At 44.6% G+C, this 16,751-nt stretch overlaps 1 protein-coding gene across 5 annotated transcripts in view; it reads right to left on the bottom strand.

Annotated features, from left to right (window-relative positions):
* Window positions 1-6,509: 6,509 nt before the first annotated feature.
* Window positions 6,510-16,751, bottom strand: part of Nbea (neurobeachin) — a 563,720-nt gene continuing 553,478 nt past the window's right edge. For all 5 annotated transcript variants that reach the window (XM_004659998.2, XM_045154369.1, XM_045154370.1 and 2 more), the window contains 4 exons: window positions 12,896-12,997; window positions 11,308-11,504; window positions 10,082-10,233; window positions 6,510-8,325 (listed from right to left, as the gene is read on the bottom strand). In XM_004659998.2, coding sequence (XP_004660055.2) covers window positions 8,235-8,325; window positions 10,082-10,233; window positions 11,308-11,504; window positions 12,896-12,997 — 542 coding nt within the window. In that variant the 3' untranslated portion in view covers window positions 6,510-8,234. The remainder of the gene's footprint in view (window positions 8,326-10,081; window positions 10,234-11,307; window positions 11,505-12,895; window positions 12,998-16,751) is intronic.

The raw sequence follows: 16,751 nt of genomic DNA, 5'->3' as shown, positions 1-16,751 counted from the left end.
GAGATCTCTGCTAGGAAGCGCTTAAAGTCTGTGATGAAAATAAGGAGGACTAGGGATTTCCATCACAGGCCGGGTGGAGGGGCAGGTCCTGCTTTGATCTTGATGAGAACATATTCATGAGGTTTAACAAGAGGCAAACAAATCCCTACCCCAACACAGGAAGCCGCGTTCGTTCTCTATTGTTCATTTTCAAGTCCCTGAGGCAAACCCGCACCTTCCGAGAGTTGCTGCTGTGAATTAGATGTGATGTGGGTGCTGCCAACGTTCTGAGGAGCCAGGGTGGGTACCACACAGTGTTTGATTTTTGGACTGTCTAGACTGGAATCTCACAGATGTGTGCAGAACTTCTTCCTTGGGAGTTGCCAGATTGGCTTATGACATTCCCTCTGTAGCCACCACACGACATAGGGCAGAGAGGAATGACAGCGGTGCCCCATGACGGTAAGGCCACCACTCTCCTCTTTTCACATCTTTCCCTATGCTGTCTTCCCATTCTTCAGATCTCCGCTTCTGGCTGCAGCAGCCCCTGTCCTAGGTCTCCCCTTTGTGCCTCGGAGATCTCCCACCAATTGTGCTGAGGTGGTGGTACCCATAGCAATCAGCTTACAGAATTCTATCTTATGTGAGTTAGTTAAGGTCCCGATTGGTGCACAGCATTCAGGGGCTGAGGTAGAAAGGTCTCAAGGTTGAGGGCAGCTTGGTTTACAATGAGATCCTTTCTCAAAAACCAAAGGAAAAAGAAAGAAACAAACAAGAAAGGGGCGGTTCTAAGCTTTGTTGTACTTTTGTAAGTGTAATGCTGAGTTTTCAGCATTTCAGTCTGAAGTCATATTCATTTATATCTCGATAGGCAATTCCGCAAAATAAATCAGTAGAAAGTGCTCCAATGACATCCTTTCCCACTTCCAAATACTTCCCAAAAGTTCTCTCTTTAATTTTTAAATAACATATTTTCTTCTGGTAATTCCATTTTTTTTGTTGTTGTTGTTGTTTTACATGTCTCCTCAAAGCTGTTTTCAATTCCAACTAAGGTCCATTAGCTGGAAAATCATTCAGGACCAAGGACGGGTAGCAGGGGACTCAGGCAAAGAGGAAAGAGGGGAAGGGGAGAAGGAGGGAGTCATCAGGCCTCATGTTTTAATTACTCCATTTATATACTAAAGGAGCCAATGGTGTGCTATTTTCTCCAAACTAAATCAAACAAAAACAAACCAACACCTGCGCCCAAAGACACACAGCCTTGCTCACAATGTAGGCTAACACTTGCTCAGAGCTCCCAGGCCTCTGGGTAGACTGGATGCACTGCCTTGTTTAGTCTCCAGAATACAGAATGGGACTAGCCTCTGATTACCACTGCTTTGTCTGTGGAGACTTGTTTTTTCTTTCTTGGCCTCATGTAGCCCTGTCCTGGTTTCATGTACCCCCAAACACAATCACTATGTAGCCAAGAATGGCCTTGAACTCTTTTTTAAAAAAAAATTGTTTATTTTTATTTATTTATTTGAGAGCCACAGGCAGAAAGAGAGAAAGATGGAGGGAGAAAGAGAGAGAGAGGGAGAGAGAGAATGAGCGCGCCAGGGCCTCCAGCCACTGCAAACGAACTCCAGACGCATGCGCCCCTTGTGCATCTGGCTAATGTGGGTCTTGGGGAATTGAGCCTGGAATGGGGTTCCTTAGGCTTCATAGGAAAGTGCCTAAACGCTAAACCATCCCTCCAGCCCGCCTTGAACTCTTGATTCCCCTGCTACCACCTCCCATGCGCTGGGATTACAGGTGTGTACCACTGTGCACAGTTCAAGCAGCGCTGGGCATAAAGTCTAAAGTTGAGGAGGCTCATCAGATCAGTCAGTTCTCTGCTTCATTTAACTGGCATTTTTGGCTTCTAAGCAAGAAGCCCAGCTGACTGTAGGTCCCTTCTCCTCCAAGGTGAAGTCCTCTAAGTCATCAAGAGCACTGAGGGTTCCTGATACCTCTACTTGGTGGCACTGCTCTTGAGCTCAGCTCATGAGGACACCTGAAGATTTGAGTTCTTCCTGATTTCTGCCCCTCCAGCCATACCCGGAGCCTTGAACTCTGGCCATTCCTGGCACCACTCTTTGAAACAGGACTGCAGATGCCCTTCTTGTCTATGTGACCCTTTGAAACAGGACTGCAGATGTCCCTCTCATCTATGTGACCCCTGCGAGGGAAGTGAGTATTGGACCTAAGGGGCACAGCCATGGCATGGTTGTCCACCACCCCTCCCTGGGCTCCTCTAGGCATGTCCTTGCTTCTCAGGACTAGACAGGGCTGGCCACAATTGGGGACGTTTGAGGACTTTTTTTTTTTTTTCTGACCAGGAACCCATTTAATTTATTCAAAGAAACAAAACAATTAAAGACATTTTGTGATAGTTTTCTCCTCAAAATCCAATGGGAGCAACTACTTTCTTTTTCTATTTGTACATTGATCCTCAGCACTTTTTCTGGGTCTCCTTTTATTCATTTATTTTATTTTTGCTTTCTTCTCTATCCTCATACATCTTCAAAATTTAAAAAAAAAATTATACTTAAGGGAGAAAGAGGCAGAGAGAGAGAGAGAGAGAGAGAGAGAGAGAGAGAGAGAGAGAGCGTGAGCAAGTGAGAATGGGTGCTCCAGGGACTCCAGCTACTACGAACAAACTGTAGAAACATGTGCCATCTTGTGTATCTGGTGTATGTGGGTCCTGGGAATCAAACCTGGGACCTTTGGCTTTGCAGGCAAATGCCTTAACCGCACAAAACCCTACAAATCACTAGCCAGCTCAGGAAATATTTCTAAAGTTAACCCTCTTTGGTAACACAGCCAGCTCTTAGATAGAGCCCAGCAGCCAGAATAGAATTCTAGTGCCTCCACAATTCTCCCATAGCCATTAGCATCCACTACCTTGGGCCCAGAGTAATCCTTCTGAGGTCAGATAGCACATGTCAGTTTCACTGGCTTTTTTTTTTTTTTTTTTTTTTTTTTTTTTTTTTTGGCTTTCCGAGGTAGGGTCTCACTCTAGCCCAGGCTGACCTGGAATTCACTATGTAGTCTCAGGGTGGCTCACAAGTGATTCTCCTACCTCTGCCTCCCAGGTGCTGGGATTAGAGGAGGGCGCCACCACGCCAGGCAGTTTCACTGGATTTTATCCTTTCTGTAAATAGCATTTTATGGAATACACTTGTGCCTAGATTTTTAAATTCAACCTCTATATTTGGTGATTAGAAGCGAAGTTGACAAGAGCATATTTGCCCATTTTCATGGAAATAACTAGGGGTCATTTCCAGAGGCAAAGACTCAGCATGAGGTCCCAGGGAACATGGTCTACAAGGGGCAGTCCCAGGAGATCATGCGGTAGGACATGGAGAGGGTTCCTCAAAGAAAACACAGTGGTACATCAGGAATGGGTGCCAGTCAGACTGAAGTAACACATACTCCCTGGTCTGAGATGGCCGCGACCATCTGTGGTGCTCTACTGAGATCCAGGTTCTCTGCCAGGGGCTTGCCACAGGCTCTATGTTATGAGGACTCATATCATAATGCTAGAAGCTATTGGCCCAAGTCATTGCTCTTCTTCCAACTGGATGAATACGGGCTAAAAGCCACAGTTATGAAGTATAAATACCCCTTCTGGGGTTTAGTATGAAGTGTCCCCAACAGGTTCATGTGTTTGAACACTTGGTCTCCAGCTGGTGGTGCTGTTTTGGAGGTTATGGAACCTTTAGGAGACAGAGCCTTGCTAGGATTTGAGAGATCACCACTTCCTGTTCACGGTTTCTTTTTCCTGACTGTGGGTGTAATGTGACCAACTGCTCCTGCATTTGCTCCACATCTTTTTTTTTTTTAATGCAAGTCCTTTTTTTAAAAAATTTTTTGTTCATTTTTTATTTATTTATTTGAGAGAGACAGACACAGACAGAAAGAGAGATAGAGGGAGAAAGAGAGAATAGGCGCGCCAGGGCTTCCAGCCTCTGCAAACGAACTCCAGACGCGTGTGCCCCCTTGTGCATCTGGCTAACGTGGGACCTGGGGAACCAAGCCTCGAACCGGGGTCCTTAGGCTTCACAGGCAAGCGCTTAACCGCTAAGCCATCTCTCCAACCCAATCCACATCTTTTTGCAATGATGGAATGTATCTCCAGGACCTCTTAAGATGAAGCAAACCCTTCCTCCCTTAAGCTGCTTTCCGTCATGTGTTTGGTCACAGCAGTGAGAAAATTAACTTACTACACATCCCCCACTCTGCTGCTTGTTGGGAATTTCTGCAAGTAGTGTTTCTTTGAACCTTGACAGAAGTACCCATAATTAGATGTTGATTGGAACATGCATCTTTATGAGAGCTTAAGGTGCTGGGACAATGGGAAGCTTTATGGGTCCCTTATGGTCCCAGGCCAATATGTTATTTTACTCAGGGATCTGATTCATCTGCTTATTTGTATATATAGAAATCACATTTGTTGAAAAATCTACCCTGAGTCCAACACTGTCCTGAGCACATACAATTGAAGAGTCACAGTGGTGGAGAAGTTCATGGCAAGGGGGAGGAGAGACAGATATTTTATTACAGTATTTTGCTCAGTGCTGTGACAGAGATATATAATGTGTGGGGATACTAACCCAGTGGTCAGGGAAGGTTTCACAAGGGACCCCCTAAGCTTAGTATATAAGCAGGAGAGGCAGCATTACGATGTTGGGATTTAAAGTTTATAGTATAGACATGTGATGTGCTCATTTACATTATAATTTAGGGACAGTAGATATTTATACTCCAGGTCATTTAGGTAAGAAAGCTGTCATCCCAAAACCATATCTCACTCCTGGTTCCTAGAGAAACCCAGAAACTTCACTAATAAGGTATAGTAAAAGCTAAGGATGGAAATTATTGGTTTCTAAATTAGCATAAAATATTATAGAAATGAGCTTTCAATGAATGAAATTAGTGGTGTTAAAATACAGGAATTCAGGATATATTGATTCCTGTCCTATGTTTCTCCAACTGGACATAAGAACTTCTCTGGCCTGTTCTCTTAGGATAGTGCCTAAGATGGGACATCTAAATAAATGGGTGACATGATTTTGGCCACTGACTATGTGTCAAGGTTTATGGGATCCAGTTTACTGAATATTGGTGCATCTACTCTTGTGTACCTTTGATGCAAATGGCTGTGATTAGCTATTAAAAAAAATAGGCAAAGCCCTGGGGTTCATTGAGCTCACGGAAGAGCTATGGAACTGGTCTTGTGTCTGTTAAAATGTGTTCAGTTGGCTGGTGCATACTTTAATCCCAGCACTTGGGAGGCAGAGGTAGGAGGATGGCTGTGAGTTTGAGGCCACCCTGAGACTGCATAGTGAATTCCAGGTCAGCCTGAGCTAGAGTGAGACCCTACCTTGAAAAACCACACACACACAAAAGTGTTCAATCAAAGTCTTCACACATGGCAGTTCTCACTGCTGAAAGCCATTTTCGTTACACCATGGCGAGGAAGTGGGGTTGGAGGGTTCCTTGCCTGCCAAACAAGATGTGGGTGACCAAGTGAACTAACAGTAATGTGCAGCAAATTCATCACAGTGACGTGTGAGGAGGCCTTCAAGGAGGAAGACCTGTAGGGACAGGATGAGGACCTAGGGCCATGCCCAGGAAGAATGGGTAGAACAGCCTGGGATGTGGTAGAGGTCAATGTGTCCCCCTGGAGGACTTCTGTACTGAATGAAATGTCAATAGCCAACACATCAGATTCTGCGGGGGGTGGGATTCTAGATTCCACATTTCGGCTATTTCCCCTTAGGCTGGCGGGGAAGAGACCAGGTTAAAGACCAGCTCCCGGTTAGCAAGTCTGTAGATCGTCGGATGATGGTGCCAGGATGGAGCAGTTTGCAGAGATCTGTAGCCATGGTCAGCCTGCTGGAGTGGCTGACAGGTGCATGAAGGCTGAGGGACCCGTGGGGGTTTGTGATGACTGATAGATACCCGGTGTCAGGACAGGATGGAGACGGTAACCAGTCCTTCTCAAGTACTGCTGGCTCTGTTCTTTCCAGTCTTGGACTAGAGACAGAGATGTCACTCACATGCTACCCACTTGCTTGGCTCCCCCAGGTTTCAGCCCCTGCCTGCACCATCCCTGGTTAGTGATGAATTCTTCAAAGTGTGACTTCAAATGAAAATGGCATTATTTGATACTACTCACATAGGGAGTCATTATCATTTAGTTACTTTTAAATAATAATAATAATAATAATAATAATAATAATAATAATAATAAAACCCTCACAAATGGAGTATTTGGAAGAAACCAAACCTGGCACTGTTTCTGGTCACTGTGGCCCCAACTCCCTGCCAGATGGTCAAACAGAGTTGCTCATGTTCCAGCAAATTACAGCGCCTCATTAGGGTTCCCTTTCATGGTTTGGGATGCTGGGTCTTTGTATGACAAGATGCTGGTTTCTTAAACTTGCATGACAACATGCCAGATGCAGGCTAGTGATGTGGCCAATGAAATGTTAAGCAATTGATGAATTCTTTGCATATTTTATTTTTCTTTTTTTGATTTCCAACTCACACACATCTGGCATATTTTACATCTTTGCAATAAAACATGGTTACAATAGCTTAAGGAATTTATATATCCAAAATATTTCACCATGATCTTAAGATGAAATGAACTTGTCTTCCAGATGTTCAGTATTTTCCCAATTCTAAGCTACAAACTCAAGATATTGCTTACAGCCTGGTGATGAAGAACTTAATCATTACACTGAGTCCCCATAATTTCAGAATTTCATAAATACAATGAAGAAGGAATAATTCAGTGCTAAAACTTACTATTACAAGGTGAAGAACAAAGGAGTAATCACATCAGTAAATAATGATGCGCTTCTGGTGCAAAGCGCCAGTACAAAGAACCCATTGTCTTGTTTTATCTGTTTAAATAAATGACTGCGAGTGAGCGTAAATTTTGAGAAAATTACATTCCTGCAACATGCCTCATAGCCCTACCGACACACTATGTACATCTATGACAATACGGTCACCAAATATACAAAGAAGAAACAAGGATAAAGTGTATACACCCCTGGGTGATAACTGGATCAGGACAACGTATGGAAAATCATTTGATAGCCATTATTTCATATGGTAAAAGATGAAGTGCCTTAGGCTAAGAATGTGGCTTTAGGTGAGAATTTCACAAGAATCTAAAAGAATAAATTCAGTTATTGTTGTAATAAAGTCCAACTTGTTATTAAACAAACTAAGCTATTCAAGAACCAAAGAGAAAAACAAAGTTAGCATCATTCTCCTCCCCTAACGTGAACACACTAAGCCAGTGGGATGAGTCTGGAAGAGATAGATGTCCAGGTGCTGGGAAGTCATTACTATGGAACTAATGAGCATGACTCCTGTTTATACAGTTAAAACCCGGACCTCATCCCTAAGCCCCCTTTCTGTGTATCTTCAAATTATAAAGGGTAGGGCTGAATTTTCTTTGTATAAAGTACCCAAAAATGGCAAATAATGGCTTAGTATCCAAATGTTTTATGAGCGAATTTCACTTAGAAGGGGTGAATTTAGATTAAAAAGTGCAAACCATATTTTGGAGAAAATGTCAAAAATTACTGATTGAGCCCAAATTCAACCCTTTCGAACACGCTGTTTCCTCAGACAGATCTTTCTTTTTCATGGCATGAACGCACCTGTTCCAACAAGACGTCAGGAGTAAAGAACATGCAAGTTGTGACTCCACAATGAAATTAAGAAACTGCTTTGTTCTTTATACAAGGTTTTACTTTTACAAAAGTATCCCTTTAAACAAGATGCATCTGATGTACAAAGTATCAAACGTGGTTTTTTTTCTCAGCTTGAAAAGGCTGGAAATGGGATGCAGGTTAGGTTCAAAGCTTAAACTTTGTAACAACTGGACACAAGGTTCCTCAGAATTGTCAAAAGTCTCTTGTGACGCTTCCTACAACCTTTTCTCGATAAACAACGATATATGAAATAATTACCAAAACATCTCCTAATTCATATAATTTACATGATATAAGCTGGCTTGAGAGCAGCTGGTCTTCAGTCCTGAAAAACACACAAAGTGAAATGGCTGCTGACTACGATGCACTGGTGTGCTGGGTGTAATGGATGTACAAACAGAGGCCGATGCAGACGAGCGCTCCACCAGGGGCAGTGCCTTCCCACGCAGCGCCTGTGCTCTCGCTGGGCCTGGGCGTCTGGTGCTCTCCTCCTCAGTATCTGTTCTGATGCTCATAATGCCATCGATTAAAATCTATATTAAAAGCTACAATGCTGCCCGAAGCCATGCCAGTGATCAGAGTCCTGGAAAAAGCAGAAGCAGTAGTTAAGAGGGACGCCAACACCTTCGGTGCCGGCCATGCCACACTCGACAGCGGCTGCCCCTCACGAGAGAGCCTTCCACGCCTCCCTGGCCTGCTCTGGGGAGCCCAGCTGGCTTGGCCCGTTGGCATGGCTGAGGCTTGTGGAGGACCTGGGCCACCTCCTTGAAATCACTGGTTCTAGTGTCACTGGGCACCCCCACTCTCAACTGTCAGGTTTGCACGTATCCATGTCCTCTGGGACAACTGCAGGCTTCTCTGGGGGGACTGCTGGCTTCCCCTCTGTCTCTCTGGCCTTCGTCAGTCTCCTGCAAGCGCCCCACCCCTTACACTCTCACTCCACCTACTTGCCAGGTGCTCATGTAGGTGCCAGTTCTCCTGTGCCTACTGGAGAGCTCTGCCTACTAGACGGCAACAGGCTGGGTTCACGAAGACCTTGCAGTCAGCACGTCCACCTGCTTAGCCCGCTGCTTGCGTCAGCCCTGTACTCTCCCTCTCATGTGTCGCCTGGCCAACCAGCCGGCCCCTTCCTCTGGGATGGGTCCTTCTCACGTTCACTGGCACGAACTGAGCTCAGGGCTCATGACGTGCTGCGCAGACCCCGCGTGCTTGGGTGCTAATGCAACCTCTCGTCAGTTACGTACATCTTGAGTATCACCAGGGGCGTTATGAAACAGCACGCATCATCAAATTTCAGAATGAGAGTAACACAGAGGTAGAGCGTTAATTGGTATTTTTCCTAACTTTACTTAGAGCTGTGACACCCCTGTGACTGAATGTGTTCTTTGATCACTGCAGGACTGGAGGAACATCTTATGCTTCTTTCCTCCCCTAAAGCAGTAATTAGTTCCTTCTTCTGTAATTCTGTTTCTGTCTCCCTTGCATACCTCTAGATGAGGGTTACTGCCACCCTCTGGGGCCGGTGGTCTTGCTATGTAGCCTTAGCTCTTTGCAAATTATTTCCGTCTACGATAGTGGCCATAAATGTTTGCAAAAAATAGGTGAATGAGTTTTAGCAAACATTTCACCTACTTCACACAAATTATTTCAAACGTGTATAAACAGGTAATTACACAATAAAGCATCCTATTTATACCTAAATAAAGACTGTAGTATTTTGCTATACTCAAAGGAAAGCCCCAAACTTTCTTTCAAAACAGTCTGACTGTGAGTTCGCTATGCTTTCTGAAGTGGAGATTGGCTGGAGTTTGCTTAGTTAGGGGTGATCTCACTCTGGAAGCAACCTCTGCTGCAGAGCCCTCGGTGTGAACTCTGCCAGAGCAGTCCTGTCTTGAGACAAACAGTAGGGTGGGCGGGGGGCTGTGAACAGACATTGGGGGGAATGAGGTCGACGAGCTACACTGTGGCCTTTTCAAATGGGTCTGGATGAACGTGTTCTTTTTAAAAACTCTCTCTCATTTTGTAGTCAGTTTGGCCTGAAACTTGTGACAATCCTGCCTCAGTCTCCCAGGTGCTGGGCCTACAGGTGTGAGCCCGCATGCTGGGCTGGCACTCGCTCTGCATCAGACCTACTTCTGAATTTGTCTTCCAGTCCTGCGCACTCTTGCTGGATCCTGTCTGAGAGAGCCGCCCCCCCGCCCCCCACCCCCATGTGTCCTTTCCACGCTAGCTTTCTCCTGCCTGGACGACGGGCTCCTAGTCTCTGCTTTCCGCCTCAGGGGAGGCCCAGAGCTTTGGGACCATTTGCAGCCATCACGTCGGTCCTGGACGCGGCTCACCTCTGGTCATGGGATAAGTCCATTGCTCTGATGCCAGCGTCGCAGCCGGGGTAAATGTACAGCTGTTTGAAGTCACAGGCCTGCCATACTTCCACCACACCATTGTCCCCTCCAGTCACCAGGTTCTGTCCATCACTGCTCAGGAGAATGGCCTTCGGAGAGAGAAAACCAACCAGTTCTTCCATTTGTTTGTTAAGTTTTTATTTATTTGAGAGTGACAGGCAGAGAGAGAAAGAGGCAGACAGAGAGAGAATGGGTGTGCCAGGGCCTTCAGCCACTGCAAATGACCTCTAGATGCATGTGCCACCTTGTAAATCTGGCTTATGTGGGTCCTGAGGAATTGAGCCTTGAACCTTAGGCTTCACAGGCAAGTGCTTAACCACTAAGCCATTTCTCCAGCCACCCCAGTTGTTTTAATCTGAGCAGCACTCAGCTGGGCTGGGGCTGGAGTTCAGTGGCCAAGCACTTTCCCCTAGCGTGTGCAAGGCTCTGGCTTGGGCCTCAGGCACCAGCACAAAGCAAACCCCCACAGCCTGGGAAGCACAGTTCATCCCCTTACAATTATCACTTCCTATTTAGCTAGTTGTCCAAGTTTTCCAAGTCCAGTTTACAGAATCTCCAATGTGGAATCCATCAACGTTCTTACGTTGACATAGGGTGTTATTAAAACCACTGTAAGTTTTAAAATTGTTAAAGTCACGAAGAGAATGTTACAAGTGTAATGTAGGAAGAACAGAAGGAGCCAGTATCATGCTGTTTAGTGACATTCTGAATATTAACAATTGTCAAGCTTTTAGAATAAACAGCAGAGGCATATTTCAAAGGCGCTTTCAGTACCCACAGGCCAGCAATTATAATTCAGTGTTAATGGAGGTTGGTGGGGGACATGTAATTTTGGTTAAGGTTTCTGAAGATCAGGTTTCTTCACAGTAAACTCACTTTTAGTACAGCCTTTAAACAACTGTTTGTGAAAGGGGCTTAACAAGTTCCCTCTAACTGAATAACAACTGAGTTCTCTAATTCACTGTGTTAATTATTCAGGACTAAAGGAATTTTAAATTTGTTCAGAGTATCAATCTCCATGAGTTTACTCTCAAGCACAGTACACATTTATAAACGTTTATATGGACTAGAGAGGACCGACCTTCAGTCACTTACTTCAGTCACTTACTGTAAAGCACTGCTGCTCTGTGGCTTCTGTACTTTCAACATGTGTGCAGACTTACCCGTGTTGAATCACTGATCTCCATTTGAGCCAAAAGTTTCCCATTGATGCTGAAATTGCTGAACCGTCCTCGCTCATAGTAGATGATGCAGTGGCCTTCACTGGATACGGAAATCAGGCGTGGGAACAAGCAGTTTTCTGGGCCTTCAAGGGCTCTCAGCAGGTCTCCAGTGATGGTGTGCACAAGACAAGGGCCCTCTGCGGAGTGGGGAACACCAATGCTCAGGGAAGATGGTGAGGACAAATACAAACCAGCCCTTGCCAATCCCAAAATCTTCCCTGACTGGGCATGCAGATTTGTTAAAGGAGACAAAGAAGAAGAGTTGTGCTGTCTTGAACCAAACACTCGAGCTTGTTTCAACTGAGGAATTATCAACCATGAAATACATACCCATGTACACACACATACGTGCATGAGCATGCACAGACAAACCCACGCACATCTCCAATGCTCTACAAAGACACACCTATATTACACACACACACACACACACCCCTACAGTGTACCATATTGACATACACTATAGTGCCTCACAACTTAGCTTTTGAAGACTTTTTTTAGAACTTCAGAAGAATTAGCAGAACAGTGGCTAATTTCCTCTAGTTGCACGAATGTTTTACTATTGCCGTACATAAATTGCTGAGTAAATTTCACCTTTCCTCGTAGATTGCACGTAAGATGTAACAGCACCATTATGAGTGTGACCCGGGACCAAGGTGATGGCATAGTTCGCAAAGTGCTTGTCGTTGCGGTGACTCTCTTCTCCGGCCGGGGACAAACACCCAGCCAAAGGCAGTGGGCAGGAGAATCACCTCCTCTTGTGGCTCACAGTCTCAAGGGGGGGAGTTGATGATGGTGGGGCACAGCATGGCATGACCAGAGGCTGGACATCACCTCTGCCACAGCAGGTGGAACACAGCGACAGGACAGTGAGCCGAACTCTCACAAGGGGAAGCGGGCTCTAGCACCCCTAACTCTGCCCCAAACAGCACACCTGCTCCAGCAAGTCTCCACCTCCCAAATGACCATCAGCTGGGCAGCAAACGTGCAGAACGCAGGAGATTCTGGCAGGAGCGGGTGGGGGCACATCTGATTCAAGGCACCACACTATGCATGTATGATGACTTGAGTTTGGGTCCCTGGGACCTGTGTAAATTCTGGGTGGGTGTAGTGTCCTGATGATCTGAGAACTAGGGTGGCAGAGACAGGGGAATTCTAGAAAAAGTGTGTCTTGGGTTCAAGTGAAAGATGTGAAGCAGAGAGTGACTAAAGAAACCATTGACCTCAGACCTCCACATGCATGAACACAGGTGCACTCTCACACAAACGCACACATGTATACCACACATGCACAGGTACACACAAGAAAGAAACTCATCAATTATCCAGACTATAGAAGTACTTTTCGCCTTTTAAATAAATTAACAACAAAGAGTATAAAAATGTTACTAGTAAAAGTAAACAGCCATAAAGAACCTAGGGATAAGATCTGTTTGTGCTGTGTCTCTTGGAAGATACACATTACAAGTCACAGATAAGCTAGACAGGGATTATCTGAAGATTTAATATAAAAGAAACAATTTCTGACCTTTAGCACCACTGATAACAAGTCCAAGTTCTGCACAGACAGAAACACAGACAACTTCATGGTCGTGGCCTGTGAGGACAGCTCTGGGTGCAGGATAGTCACCTACGAGAAATTGGAGTAAGGAGTCACTAAAGACCAATGGCAGACAGAAGAGTGAGGCTGCAACATCCGACCTCTTACAAAAGAGCAGCCAGTAGTTATGGAGAGCACTTACTGCCTGTGTGGCCACAGCTGCTCACTGAGACCCCTGCTCGACCCTCGTGTGCAACGTGGGCACCGCTCCCTACTGCAGAGGGGTCGGGACAGCAGGCAAGTAAGCACATGTGGACGTGTAAACACAGTGTTCGCAGGGACGCCCGCCCCGACACTGTTATGAAACAGGCACGTTTGCCTGTGGTATTTCATTTACTCACGGTGATACTCGCACGAGGTTAGGTACTAGGATTATCCCTCTTTCTCAGCTTCCTAAATCTGTGGTTGTTTAACTGAATTTGGAGGTTGCCAAAAATCTGGTAACCAAAATTTAACTCAAAATCAAAGCACCATAAAAGCCCATGTGGCATCATGTGACGTCACTGTGGCCTTGGTTCTAGACCACAACACAAACACTGTACACTGCATGCGCCGCTGTGCCATCCATGCCATCCCAAAGAACGCTGCTGGGACGCCGTGGCTAGGTTTTCAGATGACTGTGTGTGATGACGTACTGCTTTTCTGCTTTCATAGAATAGTGGTCTAGTTATGAAAAAACTAATGTTTTTAATACATACCTACCATCGTTCTTCATTTTAAGTATCAAATTTGTATATTTTGGATTGTAGTGTGTCGGATGTCTGATTTTAAAAATTGATATTTGAGTTGGTCACATGAATTTAATTTAAAGAAAATAAAATTTGGCTTGGGATTAAGGCAGAGTTTCCAACAACTTCATAAATGGCCATAAATTTACTGGTGGCATTTTGTATGATGCATTTATATGAAGTGAATTCTTAGCACTGATGATTATGCAATCAAAATATTGGTCAACAACAGGAAAATTGGGTAGCTATATGGAAACTATCAATTTGTAAGGAAAGCTTACTAATCTAAATTCATGGGGGGGGGCTATAGCTGAAAATTATGTTTTGGAACTTGTATAAGTTTGATATACTGATCTCTATTAAAGAGAACAAAATTGTCATTAATCTCACTCCTTGCCCTACTGTGCAAGTAAAAGAAATAAAGAATATCAGTATTGGCTCCATATGAGACAGAGTATGAACACCCAAGTTGTGGAAGTGGACTGCTGCTGAGGGTCAGGTGGTCACAGGAAGGACATGGAGCACTTCAAAACAACACGATTTGGAACTCCGCCACTCATTTAATGAACGGATGTCTATGCCTTGCGCTATTCATTATTCCCGTGAACAACATCACACCTGTTAATATCTCACATTGCTTATTGCCCTCCCCTTTTTCTCTTTAGCTTTAAAATAATTATGTCAAACTCATCCTGCACGTTTCACTAATTAATCCGGGAGGCATTGTTTTATGTTTGCATGGGCATGTGTGCTGTGTGCAGCTCTGCCTGCACATATGTCCACGTGTGCATGGAGGCCAGAGGTCAACATGGGTGTCTTCCTCAATTGCTCTCCTCTGTATTATTATTATTTTTAATTTATTTTATTTTTATTTATTTGACAGCAACAGACAGAGAGAAAAAGAGGCAGATAGAGAGAGGGAGGGAGAATGGGCGCGCCAGGGCCTCCAGCCACTGCAAACAAACTCCAGATGTGTGTGCCCCCTTGTGCATCTGGCTAACATGGGTCCTGGGGAATCGAGCCTCGAACTGGGGTCCTTAGGCTTCACAGGCAAGTGCTTAACCAATAAACCATCTCTCCAGCCCTCTCCTCTGTATTATTGAGACAGAGCTCACTGATTAGCTAGCTAGCATAGCTAGCCATCTTGCCCTAGGGATCTTCCTATCCCTGTCACCTGAGCATCGGGGGCACACCTCCGCGCGTGGACTTTGTGTGGGTTCTGGGTATGCATGCTAGGGCCTCACCCTTGCACTTCACTGGCTGAGCCACGGCCCCAGCTCTTAGATGTATTACTTTTAGCTGAGTCTATACTATCTTAGCAAAATCAAGTATGCATGAGTATTACTTTGTGCATTTACATTCCCATAATTATTTTTCAGTTACCATTTTATTTTTAAAAATATTTTATTTTTATTTACTTATTTGAGAGAGGGAAACTGAGAGGGAGAGAGAGAGAGGAGAAAGGGAGAGAGAATGGGCATGCCAGGGCCTCCAGCCACTGCAAACGAATTCCAAACGCATGTGCCACCTTGTACACCTGGCTTATGTGGGTCCTGGGGAATCAAACCAAGGTCCTTTGGCTTTGCAGGAAAGTGCCTTAACACCAAGCCCTCAGTTACCATTTTCACAAACTATTTGACTCTTGCTCCTTGAACAGTCATGCTATCACTTGGGTCTTAAAGCTGCAATTATTTATGAATTCTCAGTATTTCTCAATCTAGAGAATCTATGTAATATGAAACCTGTGGCTATTTTCTTTTTTAAAATTTTGAATATATATTTTGAGATGTGTACAGGGCCAGAGGTTGACAAAGCATGCCTTTTCAAGTGCTCTCCACCTTATTTTTTGAGGCCTTGCACTGAACTGGGAGCTCACCGATTCTGTTAGACAAGCTAGCCAGCAAGTCCCAGAGATCATCCTGTCTCTCTGCCTCCCGGTACTGGGCTTGTGGGAAAATACCACCATGCTGGATTGTATGAGGGTGCTGGAGTTCAAACCTCAGGCCCTTATGCTTGTGTAGCAAGCGTTTTACTTACTGGGCCATACTAAATTTTATGATAAATTTATATTCTGATGAAACTCTATAAATATTTTTAAGCCATTTCAGATCTCCCTTTGCTATCATAATTGTGCCACGAATCTTTTTGGATGAGAAAATTTGCTTTAAGATGAATTAATTGTAATTAAAGTCAATATTTTTCACACTATGCTTCCGGAGACAGATGACTCACTTATTGGGCTTGATATCAATACTTTTTTGTTGTGTGTGTGTGGTGATGATGACAATTTTGTCCTCTCCTTTACAAACAAAGTAATCAGGCTGGAGAGATGGGTCAACGAATAAAATGCTTGCGGCCTGAGCACGACCATCTGTTGTGGGACCCCGACACTTCTGTAAAGGCCAGGTGTGGTGGTGTGTGCATATAACCCCAGTACCGGCAAAGTGGAGACGGGAGGACCTCTCAGGCTTTTGTTTGATAGATTATCTAACCACGCTGGTGAACTCCAGGTTCAGTAAGAGACTCTTGTCTCAAAACAGTTACACAGTGATTGAGGAAGACAGCTGACACTGACCTCTGGCTTCGACACACACGTACATGCATGCGTGTGCACACGCGCGCGCGCACACACACACACACACAATCATGTTAGCTACTTTCACACAGCTACTAGATTTTCTTTTGTTCCTAGAATCAACGAATTTTTTAGAATGTTGATTACATATTAAGTATCTATATGTTTAAGAATTAAAGGAACAAGATGAATTCTTCTTCTCTTTATTTTTTTTGTTTCTCGAGGTAGGGTCTCACTGTGGTCCAGGCTGACCTGGAATTCACTATGTAGTCTCAGGGTGGCCTTGAACTCTTGGTGATCCTCCTACTTCTTGAGTGCTGGGATTAAAGGCATGTGCCACCACACCCAGCTAAGATGAATTCTTTTGTAGCCAATCTTACTTAAGAACTATAGAACATTTCCAGCAACCCTAATACCTCATATCTTGAAGAACAGTTTGTCTTTTTTACTGTACATTGCCTGCTCTTCTGTACATTCTGAT

This window comes from Jaculus jaculus, chromosome 7 (genome assembly GCF_020740685.1).
Source record: "Jaculus jaculus isolate mJacJac1 chromosome 7, mJacJac1.mat.Y.cur, whole genome shotgun sequence".
In the NCBI taxonomy this organism is placed as follows: Eukaryota; Metazoa; Chordata; class Mammalia; order Rodentia; family Dipodidae; genus Jaculus; species Jaculus jaculus.
The sequence above is the reverse complement of the archived record's forward strand: the minus strand, read 5'-3'. Positions and strand labels throughout refer to the sequence as shown.